The sequence below is a fragment of the Periplaneta americana genome, chromosome 9 (genome assembly GCF_040183065.1).
Source record: "Periplaneta americana isolate PAMFEO1 chromosome 9, P.americana_PAMFEO1_priV1, whole genome shotgun sequence".
Classification (NCBI taxonomy): Eukaryota; Metazoa; Arthropoda; class Insecta; order Blattodea; family Blattidae; genus Periplaneta; species Periplaneta americana.
In genome coordinates this window covers 51,021,209-51,044,311 of record NC_091125.1, presented here as the reverse complement: position 1 = coordinate 51,044,311, position 23,103 = coordinate 51,021,209, and the positions used below count along the sequence as shown (strand labels likewise).

Here is a 23,103-nt window from a genome sequence, read left to right as displayed (position 1 = left end):
TCAGACAGTAAAAAATTCTGCAAATACATTCTTAGAAATTCCTACTGCTACTCAAGTAAACATTTTAGTGTAGTAAATTTGAGAGGAAGGTCGTCAAACGTACTTTCTGTTCAAAACACACAGTTTAATTATTGACTGAAGACGAGCATGGTATAAATTGAAACTGCACAATAGAGAGGATGCATCTCGATTCAGTTTCCGGCCTCAACAAGAAGCGAAAAATCTCATGTGTTGATAGTGATGAGTGACACGACTCTGATACTATAGAACAAAATTTATTTATAATACTTTCATGAAGACTAGATTATGCAGGAAATGCCAAACAAAATTTTACAGGCGGTACGAATATTGTAAACAAAATTTCACAGGCAGTATGAATACTGAAAAATACCAAAATAATGCATTATTTGAAAATTAATAGCTTAAACTCATATTGTAAAGAGTCTTCCAATAAGAGTGTCCAACTTTTAACATATAACAGCTGCCGTGTTTATGAAGCTATAGCGTCCACAACTGTGGAGTAACGGTCAGCGCGTCTGGCAAGTTACCTGGTTGAGGTTTTTTCCGGGGTTTTCCCTCAACCCAATACGAGCAAATGCTGGGTAACTTTCGGTGCTGGACCCCGGACTCATTTCACCGGCATTATCACCTTCATTTCATTCAGACGCTAAATAACCCAGATGTTGATACAGCGTCGTAAAATAACCCAATAAAAATGAAGCTATAGCAGTCATATTTTTCCCATGATTACAGTTGTTGTTGTTGACAAATAATTAATTATGGAACATTACACCATTCCACAACTCGTAGAAATCATTCAAATTTATTATTAAAAAAACGCCATCCGTTCGTCATGCATTACATGAATTGTACGATGTGTGTAAGATACCGGGCTATGATAAGAGATTATTTTTAGCCTCAATTGGAAGGTATGGATCTCAGAAACTCTCGTTTCAGCAAGATGGTGCCACGTGTCATACTGCTCACGAAACAACCTACCTTTTGAGGTGGTGATGTTAACTGGCACCCGAGATCATATGATTTATCGCCGCTGGATTACTTCTTATGAGGTTATGTAAAATATCGGATTTATGTCAATAAGCCAGGATAGTTAATGGCCTAAGGAACAACATGACGTGCGTTATTCGCGAAGTTAAATCTGATTTATGTCTGTCTGTTATTGAAAACTGGAAGACCCTTATACGCGCAACCCAACGAAGCCGTGCCGACCATTTAACTGACGTTCTCTGCCATACGTAATGGCATTAAGTGTGCTTCAAAATAATAGTAATTAAATAAATAAACATCTTTCGTTTATACAATTTATTTCATTTTAAAACAGTGACAATCTTATTGGAAGATCCTTTATAAAGTGAAGATCGTCAGAGTTTGGAGTGCGAATAATGAAAAGATAAAAATTGGAACCATGTTATGCATAGAGACAATCAATTTTGAAATATCCATCAATAACATTATTTCGTATTTCACTGAATAAAAGAAAATTTACAACTACTTGATGAAATTGCTCATACTCTAAATTCCTCAACTAACGAGATGAAGATGTTTTATAATGATGTGATTAGTCGTGGACTGATCGCCTCAAACTTAATATAAATTTGAAGGATTTAATTCTAAAGGGTCCTCAAACATTATAATATCATTAATGGAGAAAAATTCGCTCCGACATTGAGGATCAAACCCAGAATCTTCAGCTTTACGTATTGAGTACTCTACCACTGAGCTACGCCGGGGCCAGGGCTCTATCCATTAATTTTTCTACATTAATAACAAATAATAACCCTAACAGAGAATTCTGTTGGCTTAAAGAACTATTAATATCAACATATTGGATAAATCTAATTGTCTAAAGATCTAATTGATTAACAGTAAATAACTGTTGGTTCCCGGCCGCCTAAGTCAATATATGAATGCGCTCATATAATTATAATGACATACTTGTAATGTCGAAACATGGAGTAGGCAAAAAAAGAGAAAACTAAGGATAGGTGGATGGAGCCCCGGAATAGCTCATTGGTAGAGCACTCAGTAAGTAAAACTGAAGGTCCTACGTTCGATCCCCAGTGCCGGAGAGAATTTTTCTTCCATTAATAATAAACAATAACCATAACAGAAAATTCTGTAGGCTAAAAACCAATAATATCATCCTCAAACATTACTTGGCTTTCAACAGAAAATTAATGTTTATATTGAAATAAGTTGGTGGTATTGCTGATAACTTTTCCGCATTATGTAACGCAGAAAGAGAGTTGTCATTTACTAACATTATTTGTAAGATTACCGGACAGGTACCTTACTTGTATGTTCGGACACCGTTTTGTTATCCGGCAAAGAAATACTGCTGTAAATTAAATTAGGACACTTGGTAACCTGGCCAGCAGCGTATCGGATTAAAATACACTGTTTTATGACATCGAATCTATTGCGCAGTTGCGAGCTAATGAATCTGAAATGGAAATGCGAGATGCCTCAGAGCACTCGTGTAGAAAGATAGGGTAAATCGCTTAAATCTTTATGAAGACCTATGAACCGACATTCACTGTATTAAACTCTATTCACGTATTACTTTGCAGTAGTGAACTGTGGCAAGCAGTAAGAATTTCATCGTTTCTCTTTCCCTTGTCGACTTTTGCTCCCTCCTCTTATAATTTCCTCGCCTTTCTTCCATTCCGTTCAATGCCTCCATCTCTTTCCACATTTTCAACCTCTTCTTTGTAAAAAAATAAGCTAATTACATTTAGCCTAGATTATATATTTGATGTCAACTATAAAATGTAAACATTTAAGACTGTCTATACTTATGATTTAATCATTATTCTCTGTTTTTGCCAGATGACATCTTCAAATCACTGGAATGGTATGCTGGAAGCAATTTTAGCCAAGGACGCCTGTCGCGAGGGTTTTGGAAGTAGCTGTGTTGCTGCAATCACTGGGATTGCATTTGTGCTGTCATATACTTTCATCACTTATGTCCTAGTGTGCCTCATCTTGGCTGTGGTTTTGTATTTTTACAGCTCGGTACGTTATTTTATTATGCCATTTACTGCCGAGTTCGTGTGATATGCTTCTTTTCCAAGTAGCTTTCTCACTTTCAGACATTTCCATTGATTACTTATACACTGGATTCCTTTAATGCCGTCTCGCTTTTAAGCCGTACTCAACAAAACTCTCTTCTACCCCCATCACCACCGTGCACGTGCTGCTTGATTCGCCTGTATTGTGTATTCCGGTTTTCAATGGTGTTCATGCTAGAGTAGCAGCTGCACCGTCACCATAAATTAAAATTGGTTTGGGATGTATGGCATCATTTCAGGGGCGCAGCGGCACGCCACTGCTTATAGGAAAGGCTATCTAGGTGTCTTGTATACCTCCTTATACTGTAGCAGTGGGAAGGTGATGAAGTAATGAATATGTGGCGCCATTTGAAGTATTCTCGTTGCCTCGGGAGTGTGCGCGCGCATCTCGCGAGAGGGAAGGCACGGGAAAACGGAAACTCGAGCTTCGGTAGGCGCTATAGCGCGGCATGCAGCGAGGGGAAAGAACTGGGGTAACGGCGCAGAGCGGAGAGAGCAGGGAAACACGTAGAAACGTATTCCTCTCGAAAGTTCAGTAAGCCACGCTAATCGAAGATTCCAGATTGTATGGTGTAATAAATAAAAGCGAGAAGCAGTCTTGAGTTAGTTAGCCTTCAGTCAGCCTTCATGTCGTGTCTTGGACAGAGGCGACGTATTCGGAGGATCTGAGTTCGACGTGCAGTGAACTTGAGTCCGTAACTATGGCAGCGTCCAGGCGAGGGCGACGTGTCCGGAAGACCTTAGTTTGATGTGCAGTGAATTTGAACAGTGAGTTAGACGAACTAGCCAAGGCAAGCGAACTGAGAACTGACAGTTTTGCTCTGTACTTCGTGTTTTGTGAACATTAATTGAAATTAGGATTACATTGTTGTTGTTCTCAATATTACACGTGTATTGTCATTGTCGTCGTGTGGAGTGTAATAATGACTATTGTGTTGCTGTGTTGAGTGGAATACCCATTGTTGTAGGCTGAAGTAGTAAGAATAAAAGTCACATTGTTGACAGGTGTGGTGGTTATGAGTTGAATAAAAGTCACAATATAAACACAACTTCAATAGGTGATGGCTATACAGAACGTTAGGAAAATACTTTCCAAGAATAACACTGCGGAACAGAGGACATGATACTGATAAAGTTATCGAATGGAATTTTCAAGAGGGGGCACTATGACCCACCAGCGCAACCTTTTACATGCGCTAACCCTCAAGCTAGGCTGACTACACTAAGGTTCGTTGTGTGCCCAGATTTCGAGCAAACCACTCCACTCATCCCTAGGCTAGCACCTTCCGTGCGTCCGGGAATGCTGTGGAATGATGATGGAATGGAGGTAGCAGTTGATACAGCGACGTTAGATAACACATTTTTAACAATTATACGAGTTCGATAATGTTTCATATGCTCCCTGGCCTTCAGTGCAAATGCATTCTTCATTTTCTATTCCATACATAGTCACCTGACAAATACAGAGGAAATGTGTAGTCAGCATGATGGTCCCCTAACCTTTGTAGCTAGCTTTCGAAATCCGAGTTTCCTACCTATTATAACTCCCTAATTTCATCACGATGCTCGGTAGACACAGGTCTCATACACTGACCGAAATTTCATGATATTTCTTTCCCCATGAGGACTAGAACAAGAGCTCACAGCCATAGGCATAGCTCAGTCGGATAAGGCTGCCGATCCGGAGTTGCGTTTGGGAGTGGGTTCGATTCCCGCTTGGGCTGATTACCTGGTTGAGCTTTTTTCGACGTTTTCCCCAGCATTAAGGCGAATGTCAGGTAGTCTATGCGAATCCTCAGCCTCATCTTGCTATTATCAATCCCATCGACGCTATATAACCTAGTAGTAGATACAGCGTAGTTAAATAAGCAACTAAAACAAAGTGCTCATTTCATAACACGAGTCCAGGTATGATGCCTTTAAACTCATTGTTAGAGTGTGGGACATGAACCCATTTACCTCACTAAATATAGCCTCTACAGTGATTAAAATTTTTCGGGTAGAATAATAAAATCATGGATTTTGCTTTTAAATTGCTTTATAGGAAAATCAAACCCATCGTCGTCATCATCATCATCGCATCGTTTGGCATTACAATCCTAGGTGGAATTTGGCCTCTTTAACAACAGCCTTCCATCTTACTCTGTCGTCCAACATATTTGTAAAGTCTCTTATTCCCATAGTCTCAAGGTCTTTATTTACATCGTCCATCCACCTCATCTTTGGTTGGTCTACTCTTTGTTCGCCTATTATGTAGTCTCCCCTTTATGGGCCATTCGGTATCTCGTGAAACCTATGTGCGCATCAGGGGAAGAAGAAGAAGAAATGAACTGAGAAGCTTCCTTCCCTCGCTACGCTTCTACTTGTAGCAAGCTAGCTTACTTACTTCCACCACAAAATTCTTACTGTAAGCTACATGCACGGAAATATTTGGTTTCACGAAATAACGAATGACCTATGACATTCTTATTGGTATTCGTGTTTCCGGCATTCTGTTTACATGTCCCAGCCATCTTATCCTTTGGACTTTTATAAATTGTACAATATCCTGCCCTCCAATCAGATTGTATAGTTCGTTATTAAAGCTCATCCTCTATCTCTGACGATCTTTAACATGACCGAATATTCTATGTGAGATCTTACGTTCGAAGCATCTCAGAGAGTTCTCGTTATTCTTTGTTAATATCCACACCTCTGAGTCGTAGGTGACTACAGGACTAACCAATGTTCTATAAATTTTAACCTTTGCCACCCGTGAAATCGAATGGTTCTTAATCAGTTGTAAATTAGCGTAATATGCCTCTGTCTACACCTTTATCTATCATTAACACAGATGCTAAAGCCACAGTTGTTATTTATAAGCGTTCCCAGATAGCTAAATTGAGTTAAATCTTCGAGCGTTAGATCTTGGATGGTTATACTCGTATTCTGGGAAGTTTTTATGTTTTTGGAGGTGGACACTATCACATACTTGGGTTTATCATTTTTATTGGGTTATTTTACGAAGCTGTATCAACATCTAGGTTATTTAGCGTCTGAATGAAATGAAGGTGATAATGCCGGTGAAATGAGTCCGGGGTCCAGCACCGGAAGTTACCCAGTATTTGCTCGTATTGGGTTGAGGGAAAATCCCGGAAAAAACCACTACCAGGTAACTTGCTCCGACCGGGATTTGAACCCGGGCCACCTGGTTTCGTGGCCAGACGCGCTGACCGTTACTGCACAGGTGTGGTCACTTGGGTTTATCTTGGTTCGCAGTGAGTCCCATTATTTTAGCAGTCTTAAATATTTCTGAGCTTAGCTCTTTGAGTGTAGGGAGGTAGAGAGTTCATACATTTAAAAAATCAATATGTATCTTTGTTCTGGAAATAAAGTATAATTACTATTATTATTACTATTATTATTATTATTATTATTATTATTATTATTATTATTATTATTATTATTATTATTTGGAATAAAATGAGACCTACAAAGGAGATAATTAATTTAATGGCGAAGGTTAATGCATTGATCAATGTTTTTACTACAGGGAATATACACCACTTTTGAGCATTTTATATACTGTGTCGTAATTTCACAGCACTTCAGAGCCCTCTCATAGTTAACTTTTAAACCTCTATTGGATTATATATCTTTGTGAATTCAGATTTATGGCCCAAGGAGGGTTGACAGAAGTGCCCGTAAGTTTCCATCTCAGTAAGGAGGGGGTAAATTTTTCAAGACCGGTACCCTTCGTGTTAATTCTGATGAGTAACATTTCGTGCTGATCAGGTCTTCCCCGATATACAGAATCCATTTGGGAATTCCTGCCATGCGTGAGCTAACATTTTGAGAGTATTTTGTTGAAAGCAGAGACACTCTTTGCTTTCAGTCCTGGATTGCTGTGAATGATACCACCACCACCACCACCACCACTACTAATAATAATACTTCATTGCTAGAATAAATATAGGCTACATATTGTTCTTTATATTATAATCATTCTAGCACCCCCAAAAAGTGAAGTTACACACTCGTGCTCAGGGGGTATTCCACATAATTTTAAGATATTTTGTTAAATAACAGAATAAAAGGTAAAAAAGAAGAACAGAGATATCACAATAATTGGAACTTTAAGTTTTATCTATAAACAGTAATTTTTTTATTGATTTTTTAAAACAAGGAACATTAGCAAATTGTATGTTTGGAAATTTAGCTATTATCGTGTTATAAAGCCTTCGACCGAAGTTACTACTGTGGTTATATGCTACAGTTGTGTTACATTTAGGTTCTGTCAAGCATATGTTGTCTGCTTTTTGGTTTTATATTTATGTGAATACAAATTAAATATATTTCGGTTTTTATGTACGAAATTCAATAAGACATTGCTAAAAATTTGATGGATATCAAATACTTTTAATCCTGAATACAACAGTTCTGAAATATATCAAGAGATTTATTGAGACATATTTTTAATAGACATCATTCCTTACAAAACTTCAACATAGAGATCGAGTAACACCAAAACTGGAGAATTTGGAGACCACTTAATTGACACATCACAACCGCACCAGTTGGTGTCAAAATTCATAAAATCATTCTTTTTTTCAGTGAAATGGATTTAATTTTCCTGTTGTAGCTGTGGTATGAAAAGCAATTTTTTAACGTGTTCTGGAGTTTCACAACGTTTAATAACTACCCAACACATTTCGTGAGGTAGGGATACAGTTACATAAGGTGTAAGGCGTATAAGTGCCGTCCTTTTTACAGTCTTCGGGGACTGTCTACGGTATAAAAATATGTCCTTACAACATAGGGTGAAAACTCTATAGTTTTCTCAGAAAAAAAATATGTCTTTCCTTATTTTATTTGCGTTATACTGCTTATATCGTTAGTAAAATTACGAAAACAATTACATCCGTAGATATATCTAGCAAAGAGTTAATGTTAGTTTAAATAAATATTTGTCTTATATTACATTTTCGTGAAATTAAATAATAATACATGCTTAAATTTGTTAATATTCTGGCGTGAGAAACGTGGAAAAATGTTCAGCAGGATTCATGCAGCTGACAGCATTTTGCAGAGACGTAAAGCTCAGCTGAGTTCAAGCTCCCTGTCCATTGGTCTCCTGCCGAGCGAATGACCGTTCAGTACAAGTATTCAATAAACTTACAACGTCATTCACAGTTCAGGAATATCATGATATGTTAATAATTTATAGAGAATTCAAGTGCCTGCGGCAAGTAGGATGTACCGTGAATGTTTTCCGCAAAGAAGGGTACCTAATCGGCGAACTTTTATAGCAGTGTGTCAACGATTATTAGAAACTGGGAGTCTCTTACCCCGTTTCGAAAATCACACAACCAGAAATTTTTTAAAAAGTGATACTGCTTTACGGAAGCGGGGAAGATTAAAATTTTGCATTAGAAAAAATTTCGTGTGATTTTGTGCAGTAAACCATCATTGTTTATTTTTAGATGTACTGTGCAATAAAAAAATGGAGAAATATTGTTAAATGAAATGGTAATTTACCATTTATGTTCTATTAATGAGATTGAAAGTTTATATTTGCTGCCGTTTTATTTAAACAACAGTTGGCCTGGCCTTACAGCTCCGTTAATATTGTTGCCTATCTTTCTTGTCTATATATCTTATTAAAAATCCGTCTGTGACCAACAGTTACGTGTTTGTTTCAGGTGGACGAAGATGTGCAAAAATTTCTGACAATAGACGAGATTTGGCAGAATTTTGATCCAGATTGTACCCAATATATTCATTTGAACCAGTTGTCAGAGTTCCTGGATATGCTTAAACTTCCACTGGGGATAGGTAAAGCAAAGAAGTTCAAGATAATATACAATATTCCCATTTGCAAAGATAATCTCATTTCTTATGAAGACGTTTTATCGTCAGTCACGAAGAATTATTTAAACCCTGAAGACGACTACTATGATTATGAATATCTAGGACACAATTCCACAGCAGTATCATCAACACTTAGGAGACAACGTGAAAATTACTGCGCTAAAGTTATACAAAATGCATGGCGGAAACACAGACAATATTGCCGAGATGATGACTGTGATGATTCAGATGATTCGCATACCGATTACCGTCAGGCAACTGTTTTCGTTGAGAGCAATGAATTTGTTGCCAGTGGCAAAAGTCACGTAATGATCAATCCAAAATTGGTTGTAACAACACCCACTCCAACATACGTCTGAGCTGAGTAATGTATGAATACATGTGATGCCAATTTGTCTGTTGAATATAAATTAACCAACAAGCTCATAATGGTACATAAATATTTTATATAGGGAAGAATTTTTTCTATGTTAGTTGTCATTTGTGTAATCATATAATATTAACAATTAAAAGCTATAAGTAATTAACTGGTAAATTTGGTTATTATTTACTTCTTCACTTTTGACAACGCCTACATGTTTTACCATTACGAGATTGCACTGTGCATGATCAACTACTACTACCTGTAAAATTTAAAAGCTTACGTACTTACAGTACGATGATTTAGCCCTGACAGTCACCGGCGATGTGCGCCTAGGTCAGACGAGTCAATTTAGTTACGCCAAGGGATGTATGGATTATTCACTCGCTCGTCTTCGAAGCGATCGGATGTCATGCGTGCGGTATAGCGTTGCGTTTCCAATATAATTAAGCTGTACTGCATTCCTTTACCGACCGCTCGCCCTTATATCTACTCCGGAACTCTCCCCACTCCTGCTATTACTTTCCCTCTTTCGCGTCGCTGAGCTGTCAGGACTAAATGATCGGTCTGTATTAATTTGTACACCATCATCTTCTCTAGGTGCAACAACTATTCATTCCAGAGTTTTGGCATTCTCAACAATGGACTTCCACTTTCTCGTAACCTGCATCTTGCGTGGCCAATATTATTTTGTACACGGAGGGTCTTTTACAGTGTAATGTCGGGGATTTAGACCAAATGTCTCAAGAATAAATTTTATTAGATCTACGTATCGGGTAAACATTGGTAATTTCGTGATAATTTCATGAAAATTAATTTAAAATGCAAATGTGTATATATATCCTTATTCAGATTTTTTCATCTAAAAGACGACAATTTTCTGTACAAATCTGGAGACATAAAAGAGTGGACACGTTCTTGAAAAAGTGCCAAAAACCACTTTTACAACTTAAGCTAAAAGGTTGGTTATTTCGTGATAACCTTGGTAATTTCGTGATATTACATTGATAATTTCGTGAGAGGTAGAAGAATTGTGGAAAAATTAATTAAAGTCAAATGAAATTCTCATTTATTGTTACAAGACTTCAAACATAGTAATTCCGTCTAATATTCATAGCAAGAAAACATAGAAATACATATCAACACATAATAAGAATGAAATCAAAGTAAAAATTGAAATTGAAAAGGGATCTTCTTTGCCTTGGAAGGGTGAACACTTTTATTACGGACTTTACTATAGTCTATTACTAGGGTAACACCAAAATTAATGCATAACATTTGTTTAAAAATTATAGTTTTGTCCTACAGTGTTGCTATTTTCACAGAATGTAGATACATCCTTTATGAACAAAATGTCACTTTTCCACATAATCCCCGTCCATTCCAACTACCTTATGTAACCTAGGAACGAGGGCCTGTAGACCAGCACGGTAAAAGTCTGGATCAACACGTCTGAGCCACTCTTTAGCAGCGTGCACAAGGGAGTCATCTTCTAACCTCGTTCCGCGAAGGGATCCTTCAGTTTACCAAAGAGATGGTAATCGCATGGTACCAGTTCAGGACTGTAAGGCGGGTGTTTCAGTGTTGTCTATCCGAATTTTCTGATCTGGTCTGTGGTCTTGTGACTGACATTATGGCTGTACGTTGTCGTGCAATAGCAGAACATCCTGCTTCTCCCGCTGTCATCGAACACGACTCAGTCGAGCTTGAAGTTTCTTGAGAGTTGCCACATACGCGTCAGAATTAATGGTGGTTCCATGTGGCATAATGTCTGCAAGCAAGAGTCCTTCTGAATCGAAAAGCACAGTAGCCACAACTTTTCCTCCCAGAGGTGCATTTTTGAATTTCCATTTCTTTGGTGAATTTGTATGATGCCACTCCATTGTCTGCCTCTGTCTCCGGTCCAAAATGGTGGAGCCATGTTTCATCTTCTGTCACAATTCTTGCAAGTAAGTCATCTAGCACTTATCGTTGGCACTTAGCATGATAAGAAATCAAACAGAAGCTACACTGAACCCATTGCGTCCCCCTTTTCTTTTTTGTTATCACATCTTATCTTCAGATTTCTAAAATTCGTATTGTAACACAATTTTTAAAATTGTATAAAATGTAACGCTTAATACTCAACAAAATTTCGCCTCAAACAGCTAAGATTTCTATCAGTAAAGCTAAGCCTATATGGCGACTATAGCTGTATCTAAAATTCCAAAAACATTTCCTAAAATTTCATTAAGATATAATAAATCATTGTACCAAATATCATATGCTTACCTTTAGTAATAAGCCTGTAATATAATTACAAACATCCATAAAATTTGTACGCCTGAGAAGTCGATGCTGACTTGCTCTCTCCTAACATAAAAGCTCATTGAAGCAGCTACAATAGTCACACAAAGCGTAGCTGTATGTTTCTGGAAACCGGAAAACATATGCAATCCCTTGGCGGAAATTTGAATCTCGTAACACCATTGGTTAGTTCAAAAAAGAGCAAAGAACAAGTATCACGAAATAACCACTGCCACGAAATTACCAATGTTTAACCTATATAATGTGCATTTTTCATGTAATCTGAACTCTTAACTCCAATTTGCTGTAATACTAGAGTATATCATAGTCATAATTATTAGACTATGAATTCGCAATCACGGGATTAGATAAAAATAATAAATGTAACGCAGGTAAACCAAAAATAAAGGTAACATCAATTATAAATATTGAGCGAAGTGGCTCAATTTTAAAACACTAGACTTGCATTCAGGAGGACTAGGACTAGTAGGTTATTTTACAACGCTTTATCAACGTCTTAGGTTATTTAGCGTCTGAATGAGATGAAGATGATAATGTCGGTAAATGAGTCTGGGGTCCAGCACCGAAAGTTACCCAGCATTTGCTCATATTGGGTTGAAGGAAAACCCTGAAAAACCCTCAACCAGATAAATTGCCCCGATCGGGAATCGAACGAACCCGGGCCACTTAGTTTCGTGGCCAGACGCGCTAACCGTTACTCTACAGGTGTGGACTGCATTCGGGAGGTCCTGGGTTCAAATACTGGGGCTGACAATCGGATAGGGATCCTTAGTGGTTTCCTCGATCATAATAAACTAGGAATATAATTATTTTAAAAATACATACCGGATTGGTTCTCACTTCAGCTACAACAGAGGTACAAATACTGGTTAACGAGACCTCAATCCATAACTGTGCACGATGACCGACAGATGGCGGCCAAATGGAAGCCCGATGTATTAACAATGTTCTATTTCCACAGACAGACACTATGTAATCTCGAATATAAAAAGAATATAAATAAAACCTAAACAAAAATTATCACAAATCTAATACAACCGAACCCAGAGCAGTATTTTATAATCAGCATGCTGTGAATTGCAGTGATTTTTAATGGCGGGAATTTGATTCTGCATCATTCGCCAGGAGTGACGAGCCTTTATGCCACCACTCTAGCGTCCTCTGTGCACCATGTGAGCAAACTATACACCTACAAGGGCGTTTATTATTATTATTATTATTATTATTATTATTATTATTATTAATATTATCATCATCATCATCATCATTATAAAGTGTAAAATAGGAAAGATTGGAGAATCATTTCATCTTCCCCACTATTATCAAATAAACTCACAAAAGCGGGTTGTACTATTAGCCTATGCCTACTCCGAATGCATTGTTTCTGTAGATATACCTGAAACAAATAACGTGTGCGATATCTTCCGAAATGGACGTTCTGAAGAAGAGACAAAATAGTAACGGGAGATATATATATGAAATCTCCTAGATTGCATGACTCGTCTGTATTCTTGGTATGTAATTTAATGAATTAATATAACCAAATTTATGTAATATATAAAAGTCTATGCGTGTATGCATGTATTGATATCTGACCCCGGTAAGAACAATGTCACAACTCAAAAAACCGAACTTTACGGTATAACGAAAATAAACTTGGCATTTTTTATGAAATCAAAGTGCAAATATTTTAGAAAGAACAGTTAGTGCAATATGTACCTTAGTTAGTTAGGAATTGAGTTACTTATTTTATATATTTTAAATACCTTTATATTCTTCCAAGGTTAGAGTAAACATGTACTTTGAGTTTTATAACTTTTGTCGAATAGAGTATGAAAAATTTTTAGTTGTATCGATAACACTGGTAAAAAAAATCGAGGTGCCAGGGAAGTTGTAATGAATATGGGGTATTTTGGTGATGCTGAATCCGAATCTCCCATTGGTTTTTCCAAATTGGCTCTAGTTTTTAAGATACAGAGTGTTCATCAAATCAACCTTCTATTCTGACATTACCCGTCTTCGTTGGCTTATGTGGGGGAATCTTTCAATTTTTTTAATTTCGGTTTAATTGTTTATTGTCGTGTAACACTATATTGTGTCAAATTAAATATTAAGTTCTCATTTTCTATGTTTTGTTGCAATGGTATATGAGTTCTTTACGATGAGGTTGCTTCACTTGCCCTGATGAGCTCTGTTATATGTGTGGTGAATACACTACGTTGAAAAATAATAAGAGCATCACTGACTTTGTGAAGCAAATATGTTTGGCATATTTTGGTATTCATCTTAGGGACAAAGATAGACTAAATCTTGGACTCCCCATAAGGTTTGTAAAACCTGTGTGGAGTGTCTATGAAAATGTACGAAAGGAACAAGGAAAAGTTTATACTTTGGAGTGCCAATGGTATGGAGAGAACCACGTAATCATCACGACAACTGTTATTTTTGTCTTGTGAGTGTAAAAGACTTCAATAAATACAAGAAATGGAAGTGGGAATATCCTGATTTCAACCAGAAGACATCGGCAAATACGTGAAAAGCTTCAAATGCGTGCTGTTACACAATGGGAATCGCTATGTATCTATTCCCCTTGTCCACTCTACAAAACGTCATGAAGAATACAACAGCATGAATATGGTACTGCAGAAACTTCGTTATCATCAGGACGGGTGACATATTTGTGTTCATTTGAAGATGGTCAACACCTTGCTTGAGCAGCAAAGTGGCTACACAAAGCACCCATGTTTTATCTGCATGTGGGATAGTAGAGCTAAGGAAGATCATTGGGAAAAGGTGACATAACCTTCAAGACATATGTGCCAGTTGGTGCAGCAAACATCATACATGAGTCTTTGGTTGGTAGGGACCAAATCATTCTCCCTCCGCTCCATAAAAAGCTAGGCCTCATGAAGCAATTTGTTAAGTCCTTGGACAGAAATTCTAATTGCTTCAAGTACATTTGCAGATCCTTCCCTGGACTCAGTTGTGAAAAACATAAAGCAGGAATCTTCAATGGTCCTCAAATTCGCAAGCTCACCAACGATTCAGAATTCAGTAAAGTCATGATTGACATTGAAGCATCTGCCTGGTGTAGTCTTGTCTCTGTTGTAAGGAACTTCTTGGGCAAACGTAAACAAGAGAATTAAGAACAATTGGTCCACAACATGCTCACAAACTTTCATAATTTGGGGGTTAATATGAGCATAAAAGTACACTTTCTCCATAGCCATTTAAATAGATTTCCTGTCAATCTTGGTGATTTCCGTGAGGAACAAGGGCAGAGGTTCCATCAAGACATCCAAATCATGGAGGAAAGTTATCAAGGAAGATGGGACAGTCACATGATGGCAGACTACTGTTGGAATCTCCAACGCGACTGTCGTGATCACTCACATAGGAGACAATCATACAAACTGAGCTTTTTCACGCAATAATTGTGAAGATTATAACGCTTTCTGTAATGAACTGAATCCAATGCCACTATGTATTTCATATGTTTACTTTATGATGATTTGGTGTTGTTTTCATATGGTTTTTGAGTAGATTAGACCTTTCATGCTTATTTTTCTGTTTTTTATGTTTTTCTGTAGGACTTAGAATATCCCAAAAACTAGAGCCAATGTAGCAAAACCGTTGCCATATTCTGATTCAGCATTCTAAAGTCAACCTGTTTATGTGCATTCTATTACTGCATACAAACTTAAGCCTACAAGACGTCCTATTTTTGATATGGATTTACGTATTTGTTTTATATTAACGACGTTAATTTTTCAAACAGATAATCGAAATTATTCCCTTAGATTCTTATAAAATTGTTACAGAATTCTTGATCTTTTCCATAGGTACAAGTAGTACAGTCTTCGTAGCAGACACTCAACAACCATGGAAAGATTTAATTTTGTAATGGCTTAGCCTATTATGTGTGTACGTTAAATGCAACTGCTTTGTAGTAGTGCGAATTTTAAGTTGTGCAACCACAGTTCCGTGAAATTATTGACATTTATTTTGCAAACACTTCATTCTTTTGAGAGAGTTACAAAAAAAAAACTACCGAAATATTAATTTTAACCGTGTACCCAGTCTTTTTCTCTGGATGTACAGTTAGTGAACGAACAACGAACGAATGATTAGTGCGAACATTTGCTAATCGTTCTGTCTTTGGAGCAAATACGAATCACCAGTGAATAAATAGACAACATTCGAATTCGCTAATTATCCATAGTAGTTTCGTTCGAAGATATAATTATAAGAAGTATCGTCGTTGTTATTTTAGATAGTTTAACGAAAAGGAAGTTAAGAAATATGGGGCGATGGTGGCAGACGACATTATTCAAAAGTCGATGTCGGTATAACATTATACATAATATAGGCAGTAACGTTTCAAATTACGCGGAATTGAATCGGGACAGCTTTAGAACAGAAGTTGAGATATTACTATGAAAACAGGGCCAAAAACGTGCAAGAAAAGCACAATATTTCGATAAGCAGTTTACCAGCTCTTGAAAGATTAGGAAGCATGCTCCGTTTTTTGGCTACAGAGAAGTCGTCCAAAAGTTTAATGCATTTATACAAAGTGTCGAAACAGCTGATTTCAAGGATTGTAACAAATTGTTTTTATTGTAACGGATCTAGCTAGTAAAAATTCCATATGTTTGTGTGCGAACCATGCTGAATCAATTTTCTTTTTACTTATGTCCGCTATAGTAAAGAACGAAAATATACATTCATTGGACGACATGAAATAAATAAATAAATAAATAAATAAATAAATAAATAAATAAATAAATAAATAAATAAATAAATAAATAAATAAATAAATAAATAAATAAATAAATAAATAAATAAATAAATAAATAAACAAATAAATAAATAAATAGACAGGCAAATAAACAAATAAATAAATAGAATCAGTTCGCATCGAAGTGAGTTAACAAAAGTATTCGTTCGTTGTTCGTTCGTTATACGTCCGCAAAGTTTGTATCCGCCTTCAGATAATAGCCTAGACTACAAAAAAATCTTCAGCCACGTGACGGTAGCCTTGAAATTCTGAGTCCTCGTCTGGTCTCCTAATTTATCCAATTACATAAAAGAAAGTTTATGTACAGTCCCAGAAACAAAAAATTGCCCGACTCTTAAGAGTCTTAATAGCACGATTCACACAACGATTTAACAATGGTTTTCAACTCAGTATTATTTGAATATTATTATTTCACAAGTAATGCAAAAAGCACGAAATTAATCTGAAAATAAGAAAATTAATGTCCAACAGTCATTATGTAAACAAGCACGTTACAGTACGACCACCCCGATTATGACAATTCATCGCAAGATCTCAGCTGGCATTGCTTGGTCGCCGACTACAAAGTTCAGAGATCGGATATTGCTGAGAAAAGTTTATTTTTTTTAATAAATTAAGCAGGTTAATATCGTTTCTTTCACCATCATTATATTTTACTGCACTATTTATAAATATTCATCTACAATTAAGAATAGATAAATTTTAATCGCATCTTTCCAAATGCCTTTCGGTTTACGACAACAATATGAAGACATGAATGCAAGAACTAGATAATGACCACATTTGGTGAAAATGAGTTTTTATGTGTTCTGTATTATTGAGGATTCCTTCTACAGGATACAATTTGAATTATTCACAAAAAGTGGATGCGTTTGTAAAAATATGGCATTGAAGTTTTAGTTACGAACTTCCTGTTTGAGTGCAAGAAAAAGATAATGACCATATCTACATCCTGCTATAGTCAATCTGGATTTCTAAAATAGTAGAAAGTGAAGATCACAGTGCAATGAATGTGTGTTCGCAACACTATGATACAGAGGTAAGTTCTAACTTTTTATGGTATTATGAGGTTTCTTTTGTTTCCTTAGATCATATTTAAAAATTTAATATGTGAATATTATTCGTTAAATGATTACATTGTGCTTTTCTTTAATATCTGCTTCAATACATTATAGGCTGAAAATTCTATTTCTGGCTCTTCTGTAAGACCGAAGAAAAGTGTAAGGACTGAAGAGGAATGGAAGAGAAACGTCAGAAAGAGAAGTATCTTGTGCATATACAGGGACATCATTTTATTTTTACTTCAATTTTTATTGTACCTGAGTTTTTGAATGCACTTCACTCCCACCCCCTCTAGTAGTAAAATTCCAACCGTTCTCCACACAGAACCGAGGTCGCGTATGCAGTACTGAGTTAGTGAGTATAGTACGTTCCAGAAATATGTTCGCGTTTTCCAGTGACGAAAGAGCTTTCAATATTGAATCATATTTTCGCACAGCTACTGTCGTCCGTTTGCCTACGTCGCGTCGCATCCCTGGTTTCCCCACTTGCTTCTGTTCGCCCCCCCCCCGTAAAGTCTAGTAGCTGGGCTGTCTTAGCTCTTTTCTGAAAACATTAATTTCTGTTAGGAATTGGACGTCTACGTAATATTATACAACTGTTTAAAATAACTTAAATAAAAGGGCCTCGTTAAGTAATTAACTGTCACGTGATTCCCCCCCTTTCTACAACCCTACGACAAAACCACTTGAACGGACAGTAGATAGCATTTCTGAGTAATTTTATCTTTTCGATCGGGCAGAAGTGAAGATTAAATTTACAGTACGCAAGGTACTCTTTATAGAGTAGGTAAAGAATTATTTCAACTTGAGTTACTCCTACGAAGGACGAAACTGGTAATTGGAATTAGGTATAACAGTCTATAGTGCTATAATATGCACAAAAGAACTGAGGCCTGTATCGAAATGAACCGACACCATTTTCAAAAATATGTTTAAATATCCATATTATGATTATTTTTCAATTTAATTTCATTCTCTATATTGTACGCTAATGTGCTGTAACAGTAAAATATACACTGCATAATTAATACCTCCGAATGGACAGCTCAATTCGTGAGTAAAAACACTAAGTGTTAATACAGTACTGTGTTTTTATTAAACAAAAACATAATGAAAATTATCAAACTTAAAATTGCGATATTTCCTAGTTTACATAAATGGATGAACTACTTTTCTTCCCTCCTATACCTAATAAAGTGATTTGTATTTTATGCCAGTATCATCGAACTCCAGTCTTGGAAGGGGGAGCAAGCGGTGTTTCCGGTTCTAGATCTCTAATCCAAAGATATAGCCAGGTTAATATTAAAAATGTTAGTAAAAATAAAATGATGTCCCTGTATTTACGGACAACTGTACGGGCCAAAATAAAATCTCTATGGTGGCCCAGTTCTTGAACTCGCTTGCAGCATTGGGGCGATTTGCGAAAATACACCACAATTTTCCTGAGCGCCTTGTGATAAGGCATTTATACAAATCGAGAAACTTAAAAGGAGGAAAGAGTATTTATTTGTACCAGAAGAATGGTATAAGTTTGTGTCTTCTGCATCGAACAGTTTCTCAGTTCTCAGCTTTTCACTTCTTTAAACTGTAATATGAATGGATTGTTGGTTTGTCAACTGTCCGAAGACAGGTCTGAACCTCACAAATAACACCAACAAGGCGTAACTTATAAGGCAACTAGGCCAGGTGATAATCGGGCGGATAGGGTGGCCAATTCCTTTCCCCCTCCTTTGCAGACAACGCTAACTAGTTACATATTACACTAATCAGACTTCAGATGTTTACAAACAATTGTTCTTCTTCTGTCACATATAGTCAAGTGAGACGTACTACCTGATAATAGATACAGGCCCCTAAATATCAGCCAGAATCTCTATCAGAGGTAATGAATGGATTATGAAGTAATATTAATGGAGTAATAATGTATTTTACTTAACGACCATATATTGCAGAGGTTATTCAGCGTCGAAATTTAGGTAGTAGATATATGGTCGATAAATGTTACCTGGAACAGTCTACCAGGGACAGGGTTCTCTTACGTGTCATAAATGTACGACATGAAACTCACGAGTTTACTTCCCTATCGAAACAAAGCCATATTACGAATTTTATCACCCTTTAAAATCCATCGCCATTGGCTAGGTCAGAACCCGAGAACACCGGATCTAACAGCGACAGAGCTACTAAGTGAGAAATGTAGGAACACGATTGTAATGTAGGTGCGCTTTGCGGAGGACGCGGTGATGGTTACCAATCTGGCCTAGGTCCATCTTGTAGGATCGTCAGAAATATCAACTTTCGCTCTATCCAAGTCATCGGGATAAAATGAAATAGGCCAAATTGAGTCGCATCATTATTACCGATATTAATATCTGAAACGTCTGGCTCAGATAAACCACACGCCCCATTATTTTCGATACTGTTCGCCACGTTATGACACTCAGATTATGTAGACCTGACACTGCTCCACGAGATATCATTAGCTGATGTAAGGTAGTCCATAGAGCTAAAAACTGTAATTTCCCTTTAATTTTAAATTTATATCATGAAATCTTCATTACTGTTTATACTGCATATCGTTTATACATTGTACAATATTCATATTCACTCATTCCTTTATTACTTTTATAATAATATTAATAATAATAATAATAATAATAATAATAATAATAATAAGGTAATATTAACTATAGTAATTATTACTGACGTTCGTCTAGTCTAGGGTGACCAGAATTTCCAAAATAAAAAAACAGGACACTTATTAACGTTTACATAGGCTAAGTCAACATTTTATCGAAACATTCATTGTTACTTGTGTTAATATAATGTAAGTGAGCAATAAGGTCCAGTTTTATTTCTTTTAAAGTAATAAATACAACACTGTTTACAATAAATAGGCTATAATAATTATGCAAGTACTGTACATAATAGAGTAACATGAATACTTGGCTTAAGTCATTGTTGCCAATTTAGTCTGGCTTAATTAGGTTAACTTATCTGTTTAAAAATACTTTAAGTTAATTGGACTTTACATCATATCCATGTTACTGTATTCTGAACTTGTTTGACAACAAATTTTTTGCCTCATATTAATTTTTTTATTATTTTAACATTCTCCATGAAGAGCAACTGCTCATTCTGCATCATATTTCTTTGATGAGTGAATTTGCTCTAAAAGTGTTGGCATTTTCTTCAGAAAACTATAGAAGTCCATGCAAGACACATTTTTGGAGTGACATTTTGTCATTAACATGACCTTTATGGTTTTAACTCAGGGCTGGGCACATTCCGTGATTCTGAGAAATGAGCGCTGTGTGCTTTAAAGAGCGGGTCTTGCGAGCGCTGTGACGTATGCATACTGTACGTCATTCATTGTCGGTGCAGTGGTGACTCTGCAGTATGATGGCGAACTTTGAAGACGAAGCTTCAGCTCATACACTAAACCGTCCCGCTATTCCCAATGCTTTTAATGTATCATGGGAGGAGGAGTTCTTTTTGGTAGAGAGCAGTGGATTAGCAAAGTGTTTAATTTGACATAAAACACTCCAACTTATTAAGAAGTTCAATATCCAACGACATTATTCTTTACAACATGCTACTGAATATGACAAATATGTTGGTAATGAACGCCATAAATTAATACAACTTAAAGAGAATGTTTCTCAGGTACAACATATTAGAGTATCTATTTGATATTTACATTGCATTATAAGTTATTATATATTTAGTAATGTATAATTTTAAATTATACAAGTATTATATACTATACTATGATGTATCATAATATCTGTATAGTTTAAAATTATATATTACTAAATGTACTATAATAACTTATAATGCAATATAAATATCGAATATATACTCTAATATAATGTACCTGAGAAACATTTTCTTTAAGTTATATTAATTTATGATCATATATCATATCATATATCATATCATATATAATATATCATATTATATTATATTATATTATATTATATTATATTATATTATATTATATTATATTATATTATATTATATATTACGTATTAACAGGATGACAATAATGCACTTAGTGAATCGGCTATAAGAATTAGCTACAAAATTTGCCACGAAATTGCAAAGGAATTGAAAACATTCAACGAAGGTGAATTCATCAAGCGATGTTTAATTATATTGGCAGATGAACTCTGTCCACAGCCAGTAGGGGAAGTGGAAGCCATACGCCTGTCTCGTAAAACCGTGGTGAGGAGATTGCAGTATGTGCGTATGGGTTATATAAATAAGCCTAATAATTTGTGTGTGTGTGCATAGAGCGAAGTTTATTTCATTAAATTAATAAGAGTGTTATAAATTCTGTAATGTACAATGGATTGATGTAATATCCTTATAAACTATTATGTACTGACAGACTGAATGACTAGAACAACCGTGGCTCTTGTTATATTAATGCAGGGAAGGTAGCTGTAATGCGAGTCAGCCACTGCGTGAGCGTTCTGCTCTGGCTTGGAATTGAAGTGCCTTGCGGAGCGAGAGCAGCTCTGGCCGACTAAATGGAGCCGCTCTCATGTCCGGCCCTGTTTTAACTGAAAACTGATTCCTTTCGTCAGACCAAATTGAATTCATCAATGAAAACACTCTTCTTGATGATGCATTGGTGCCAGGTATTCCTAACACAGAACTTACAATCTGAATAATGTTTGTGAAACTAATGTCTTTGTCTCTCATAATTTGTAATGTTTCAGTCCATCTCTTAGTAATTTTAACATCACACTCCTTCCAATGTTCAATTTTTGCTTCATATGGTGCTAATTATTAAAAGCGTTTGATTGTCGATCTAAGCACTGAGGTATTGATTATCGAATTGAATTCATTAGGATAACAACTGATGGAAACAGTACAGAATTAATCAATCGTTTACGTGAATATTAAATAAAATAAAATAATAATAAATATTTTAACAATAATTTGGGGAAACGGGACGCCATTTAAAAAAAACGGGACATTTGGCGTCCCGAGAAAACTTTCCTGGGGACAGAGGACAAGAGGCTGAAAAAAGGGACAATTCCGTTAAAAACGGGACGTCTGGTCACCCTAGTCTAGTCAAATTAAAATTTACGAGTTCGCATCAGCTGATCAGCTGCGCAGTTCCGATACGGCAGGCAGGCAGGCAGGCGATGCAATCAGTCGCAGTCACAACGTCGCTCCCTTCCCACGTGTGAGAGAGGGAACTGTCTATACTCTATACCTTCCTAGTTTTGTACAGACTGTAGACGCGGTTTTGCATCATACTGACCACATAATCAGGAATTCCCGCAACTTGTCAGCAGGCTGTTTAGTGTTCGTTCATAATAATTCATACATGAGAGAGGGTGGAAAGGTCACAGGACTCAAGCATGGAAAATAAAATAATTATTAAATTAAATCAGACGTCAACAACACTTCTTCGCTGTTCTGCTATGAATGTAGCCTGCGGTCAGTTATAAATCTGGTCCATTCTGCTTCACGCGAGATTCGCTCACGTGGCGAGTCCACCAAGGCACTGACCTCCTACAGACCGCAGAGCCCAGGCGACTGTCCCTGACCACGGACAACATGCAGCCCTCAGCACACGTGCAAGACGGCGTCTTCGTCACGATCTAAGAGCAGACT

General features: G+C 36.5%; 1 protein-coding gene across 1 annotated transcript in view; it reads left to right on the top strand.

Annotated features, from left to right (window-relative positions):
* Positions 1–9,470, top strand: part of LOC138705921 (sodium channel protein PaFPC1-like) — a 127,470-nt gene extending 118,000 nt beyond the window's left edge. The window contains exons 26-27 of the mRNA XM_069834696.1: positions 2,851–3,036; positions 8,774–9,470. Coding sequence (XP_069690797.1) covers positions 2,851–3,036; positions 8,774–9,301 — 714 coding nt within the window. The 3' untranslated portion in view covers positions 9,302–9,470. The remainder of the gene's footprint in view (positions 1–2,850; positions 3,037–8,773) is intronic.
* The last annotated feature ends 13,633 nt before the right edge of the window (positions 9,471–23,103 follow it).